The sequence below is a fragment of the Dendroctonus ponderosae genome, unplaced genomic scaffold (genome assembly GCF_020466585.1).
Source record: "Dendroctonus ponderosae isolate FM_Combo_2020 unplaced genomic scaffold, Dpon_F_20191213v2 Dpon_F_20191213_6, whole genome shotgun sequence".
Taxonomy (NCBI): domain Eukaryota; kingdom Metazoa; phylum Arthropoda; class Insecta; order Coleoptera; family Curculionidae; genus Dendroctonus; species Dendroctonus ponderosae.
Genome location: NW_026018814.1, coordinates 14,243,561 through 14,250,067, shown reverse-complemented (window position 1 = coordinate 14,250,067; position 6,507 = coordinate 14,243,561). Strand labels below are relative to the sequence as shown.

The window sequence follows — 6,507 nt, the reverse complement described above, 5'->3', positions numbered from 1 at the left end:
GTATTTAAATTAACATACATATTGGATTATTTGATGTGAATATGACAGAACTACATAAATTTAAATTTAACGCACAAAAGTCATATACGCTGGATGCAACTGCAAACCACAAACAATGCTTGTAGTAAACTGGCAGTCTATTAATTTCTCCCTTGAGTAAGCCTTGACTAAGCCTCTAAGTAAAGTTCTGGTCAGGCTCGACTGTAATGCTGTAAAAGTAAATTGTAAAAGTTAGCTGATTCCTGCATAATCAGTCTGCAGCCTGTTTTTTTTATAATAATTTAAAACTCGACAAATCATAATTTTGTTCAAAATCGTCTTAAAGCATCATAAGGCCTTAGCGCCCTAATGAGACATTTTAGGACATGGATTCTTCTAGTCAAATGTTGTCCATTGACTTCCTAAAATATTTCATACCAAAGCTCTAAAACACCCTCTATTTGAAAGGTGTTGTTTGAATCGTCGTTTAGGCCGTTTGAATATATTAGTGTGCAGTCTGTGCGCCGCTTTTGTGTATATAATATTGTGTAGTATGAGGGCCGTTGAAATTAAATGACATTTTACATATTCCTGATATATTTATAAATTATTAGACCAACAAGAATATTGAAATTATAAATTAGTATTGCCATTATGCGTTAAACAAGTTCATTATTTTATGGTTTCTATAAATAATATGAAGTTATCACTTCTGTCGAGCGTTCCGTCATGCAGACTTTTTTATATTATGTTTATATTGGAATAATATTGTTTGAAAACTTTTAAAAAATTAATGTTCACACCAAAAAAAAATGCCCCCGTTTCACTAGAAACGTTTTGTTTAACATCTAAAGTTTAAAACTGATATTTAATAAAAGCAACTGAATGATCGCTTAATTTTTTTCAAAAGCTAGTAGTAGATGGCAACGGCTTTGTACATATTGTCGATACCTATAAATGAGACGGTGATCAAGTGTAAAGATTATCAATGTATAGTTGGTAATGTTTATGTAAATTAAATAAATTCCGTTGCAATGCAATATTATTTATTAGAAAAAAAAAATTGGTGAGAGACGATAATAAAATATCTAAAAAATCAAAAAAACAAACTAATCTGATGTAAAAAAAATATTCTAAAACAATAAGCAAATTATGAAAGTATTAACAACGCAAAAGTAATATCGGTAGGTGGACCTTCTCTTGTATACGACGATATTATGATTATAAACAATTATTGTTTAGATACTTTTCCATTAAATTTTTTGAGATATTCTTATTTTCTTACCACTTGAAATAAATAAAATTTCATGTAAATTGAAATTGTCAATATTACGTTTGCACTTTTGATACGGATACGGAAACCTATTGATACATTTAGAGAACACGACAAAATTATTTCGTAAAAAAATCGAATTTTGCAGCGCTCCACAGCAGAAGTAGGAATACTTAGGTTGAACATAAGTAGTTGAGAATTTTTATTCTCAAACTTTATAACCAGGGTCAGGATTTTAAGGAGCCGTGGAAAATAATTTATTTTTGATGTTTCCCATGCACGAGTGGCTTGCATTCTCAGTGAAGTTTCTCTCTAAATCTTCAGTTGTGTGTAAGTTTTCGAGTGAAAAAGTTCTCTGAACCCAAGGTACTGGTGTTTGCAAAACGCCAAGAATAAATTCGTTTTAGTTGAGTTTTAAATCTCAATTATGAAATTTCGATTTTACTTAACTGAGTGTAGCGGTTTTCAAAAATATTTTTGGAGAAATCAAAAGTAAAATAATAAATTTAAATTATCCATACCATTCATTTCTATAGACCTCTTAGTGTTTCATATTTTTTTCACAATCAGTATAGTAATTATTATTATAAGTACTAATGCTAGGAGTTATAATGGTTGCAGTTAATACACTGCTAACCTGGTATACGTTTTAGATCGTAAAGTAACGAGCCGACTACATGAAAATTATAATTCACTGAAACGTGCACTTAAACATAAATGTACTGAAAAATAAATAAAGGTTTAATCATGACATCAAAAATTTTATTTAAAGTATTACGAAGAAAGTAGCAATAATATTAAGTTTAAAATTGTAAAAGTATAAGTTAAAATTTAATGTTTTTAAAACACACAAATTAATTTCTACGTTTTTAAAACACATGAAAATACATCATTATTTGTCTCACGCTTAAGTATTCCTATAAACCTGTGTTATGATGGTCGGCGTATATGATTGCTGATTAGATATAGATATGCAGCCATTCATTTCATATATATTGTCAGCTATACTATGGATTTCATTTTTAATTAAGCCAATTATAACATTTGTTGATAAAACTTAAACTGACGCAAAATTGCTAGTTGAGTACTTAAATTACAGTCATGTATGAAGCCAGATATTGACGTACAAACATGTAAGCTTTACAGATTTGTTTTTGTGGTTAGATTTTAAATTGTACGCTTCAAGATCGTCAACTTAATACTACAACACAGTGCTAATGTGTATTACAAGCAAGTTCTTCTGAGAAAGTGAAAGCTAATTGTTGCAGTCACTCGGCAGTTCTCCAGCAGACTGCTTAGAATGACGTTGACAGAGTTTTTGCATCCGTTGAAGAACTTTTTGCATCTGAATTTCGAATTGTCAAACCCTTCTTTAACGTATATTCAAATAAATATTCAGTTTCAAGAACAATTTAATTCATAGAAGCAGTTTAAAACTCTTATATCATAGATTACTTTTACGGATAGTTAAAGTTCTGCACACAAAATAATTTTTTCAAATATTTGCTCACATTTTCAAGAGCCATCGACTTCGTACGTATATTTGGTCGATTATCAGATTAGTTAGGTTTCGCCTTATTTTATTACAGATTTCTCAATATTTTCTTTTTTGGAACGTTAAGAAATAATTTTAGCTGTTGCTATTGATGTGTTTTTGTGCAGAGGGATCGCAAACTCTTTGTAAATTTGGGAATTCCTTTTTAACATGCAAAATATATATTTTGGTCACTTCTTTCTGTAAGCATAAATACATACAATTTTAAAATTATTCTAACTTAATGTGATAACCAAGAAATTTTTTCATTTTATTTAGGGAATCAATACTCCTCATTCTTGGTTTGCTAGTAAAAAATTTATGGTCAGAAAATTGATTGTCAAACTTTCATAAACATTTGAATTTAATAAAACTATTTGCTGATCTTTGATAATTTGTCTCATCATGTGTCGGCTTTTAAGTTTAACTTTTACGTTTACATTAATACCAGCTAAGGAAGATTGACTGAATTTTTACCGTACATTTTAGATAAATATTAAAAGTTACATATACATATTAGCTTTATTATTTGGCCTGCAAATTTTGTCTATAAAGATGACAAATTGAATTAAATTGGAAAACCGTATTTATGTTACGTTCTACACGTTAATCAACATATTAAATAGTTTGAATTATTATATTATGTCAGAGCAACGATTAGTAACGACTGCTCTAAAGTAACGACATTCAACACATCCACTGTACAAGTTTGGTTTTTGATTTAGTAACATTTAATATTTTGATAATTTCTTGATTAAAATTGGCACCAGGATTTAGATTACTACGTTCATTTTCTTTCAGTTTTTTATCTAAACCTTTATTTCCAATTGTTTTTAATCCTGTTTGGTGTAGTTTGTTTGTGTGGTCCTCTACACAGTATGATTCAAAGTCTTCATTTTCATTTTTAAATTGTACTAATTTCGATGCAAATTTGTGAAAACTGTAAACATATTGATTCAAAAGTAAAATTATGGAATATTAAATTTGAATTTCTAACTAGTAACTGATAGCTGCACATGTTTGGTAAATGCGACATTTATTATGCTATTAAGGGTTGCTGAATTTCCGAACGCCAACAATTTTATTGCAACAAAAACTTTGTTACCAGTCCATCATAAGTAATGGATTATTTTCCTCAAACCAACAGAAGCGAATTGTAGAATTTGCAAGGTCAAGAACAGAAACGAAGAAAAACCCAGCATTCTAAAAATCCGATTACGATCTTTGCGGATCACAAATTTTTGACAAAACTGTTTTCTTATTATACACTAGAAACATCAATCTTATAAGGCCTTTCACTGTAACGACCCCACCTGGAGATTATTATAAAAGGTAAACGCTCTCAGCAAGGATCATCAGTGCGGTTCGACTTTCTTTACGCTTTTCACTTCTCGAGCTGATACAAAATGAAAGTAATTGTGAGTACAAATCATTGTTTTATTTTATAACGTTTCACTAAAAATTGGCGCTTTAGTTACAAAATTTCCATTGTGTTCTTCTCAACTTTGAAACAGTTTGTATTGAATGTTGATAAGAAATAGTTTGAAAATTCAGTGCTTTTGCAATTCTGATTCGCGATCTGTAGATACGTTGCTGGCACATTTATCAGCGATAAAATCGCATGTAAAATTCGTTTAGAGATTTTAACACTCCATAATTTCAGTCTGATTTAATTTCTCGTTGGTGTTTTTTTGATTGCTATGAAAATTACACTAATTTTAATTTGCGACTCAATCAAATCAAAGGTTTTGTATTAAGATTTGAAATTAGTAAGACTCCCCACCTAGGCATAGTCCTGCAAAAAATTGCAGAGCATGCTTCCTATAAAGAAAGTTAGTAAACACTTGATAATTTTTTTATTTACTTTTTTTCAGGGTGTTTCCTTCATGCTCGCTCTGGCGTTGGGCTCAACATTAGCGGGATATGCAGAGAGTGAAGGTCATGACCAAGGAGGAGGCGGATATGACCTAAGTGGCGGTCATGACTATGAAGGAGGCGACCAAGGATGGCAATCCAGCGGAGGCGGAGGCGACGGCGGTGGACAAATAGAGTACCACCAGGCACCTACTAAACACTTCGAACAGACGAAAGCAGTGCCAGTTCATATCGTAAAGAAAGTAGGGGTCCCTGTTCCCCATCCAGTGGGAGTTCCAGTCCCACAAGTTATTAAAGTACCAGTACCTCAACCCTATCCCGTGCACATCAATGTACCGCAACCAATTCCCATTCCGATCTACAAGTTGGTACCTCAGGAGATTGAAAAGAAGGTCCCCATTCACGTGGAGAAATTGGTGCCTGTTTACATCAAGAAGCCCTACAAGGTGGAAATCGAGAAACACTACCCAGTGCACGTCAACAAGCCATACCCCGTCCATGTTCCAGTATACAAGCATGTTTACCATGAAACCAAACACGAAAAGTACGTCGACCATGGTGGCAAAGGATGGCAATAAGTTTACGGTGTGCTGAATCTACGTGTCATCTTTACCCTATTTTTAAGCCATTGTTTTCCCATTCCCATTCACCCTTTCATCCCTACATCTACCTTGTTGCTAATTTTATTTTTGTATTGTTGATTTTTGTTAATAAAACTTGAAAGAAAACGCTTTGTTAATTTATTGAAACAGACCAAACCAGATTAACAAAAATAATAAAAACATACACATGATTCAAGTATCACTCACCCATGGTAATTTCTATGCCGTTTTTCTTTAAAAGCTACCTTTCACATGAACGTCTATTTTTACTTATTATTTAAGAGGACCAAACGTTATTGCTTTGCAGCTATGTCAACATTCAAATAATTTACCAAAAGTATATAAATGATATATTTCGTATGAATTTATCCTGTTATTCACTGCGGCGCTAATACTACCAATTGAAATGTTTACTTTTAAACACATTGGTTATTTTCTGGTCGTTGACCATATGGAATATGTAACACGTTCTCTCACAGACGAAAAGTAAAAGTTTACGATCAAGAAAGTAGCACTAGCGTAGCATCTGCGGCGGTGCCCAGTCACTGTAGCCATTGTCGTTCTTTGTTAATTATTGTTTTTGAACCATACATCTAGGCATTATAAATTCGAGGTGGAACTGGGAGCTTTCACTATTCGCTTTATTTACTGTTACCATCTAGGTAAAAACTGAAAGTCTTTTGCAGTCCAGATTTTTATGATATTCTTAATATTCTGATTTATTTTCCTGACTACGTGTATTTGTTACGATATTCTTATCTTTCCTGGGTCTCAGTCAAAGTGTGAAGTAAAAATTTTTGAACATCGGTTATTTTATTACGTTTCGGCGAGACAACAGCGCCATCATCAGATTTAAAATTTACACAAACTACAAACACCAATTCAAAATTAAAACATGTTGTATAGAAACTATAATTTACAAAGTGTTAAAACATTCATCAGTTTTTGAGGGAACAAAATCCTTCCGTTTGGGAGAGCAAAACACTGGAAAAACTTACCTCATGATTGGTAAAAATCAACGTTCTTTTAGGTCTTTGCCTTCTTGAAACTTAAATTTGTCTGAATTATTGTCTACATTTGCGAGAGTGGTATACATGTATTGAGATAAGCAGAAATAGTTTTAAATTTTCATAGTGTACTGGGTGTTCCATACTTATGGCTTTATTAGGGTTTGGTAAATATTGCTAAGGTTGTCGGAATCTGATCTGAAATTTACTGCTTTTGCATGTTTTTTTATTTGTATA

At 32.0% G+C, this 6,507-nt stretch overlaps 1 protein-coding gene across 1 annotated transcript; it reads left to right on the top strand.

Annotated features, from left to right (window-relative positions):
- The first annotated feature begins 4,113 nt into the window (after positions 1-4,113).
- Positions 4,114-5,385, top strand: LOC109543791 (MAGE-like protein 2). Its single transcript, XM_019913658.2, has 2 exons — positions 4,114-4,204; positions 4,661-5,385. The coding sequence occupies exons 1-2, from the start codon at positions 4,193-4,195 to the stop codon at positions 5,237-5,239; spliced, it is 591 nt and encodes a 196-aa protein (XP_019769217.1). The 5' UTR covers positions 4,114-4,192; the 3' UTR covers positions 5,240-5,385.
- The last annotated feature ends 1,122 nt before the right edge of the window (positions 5,386-6,507 follow it).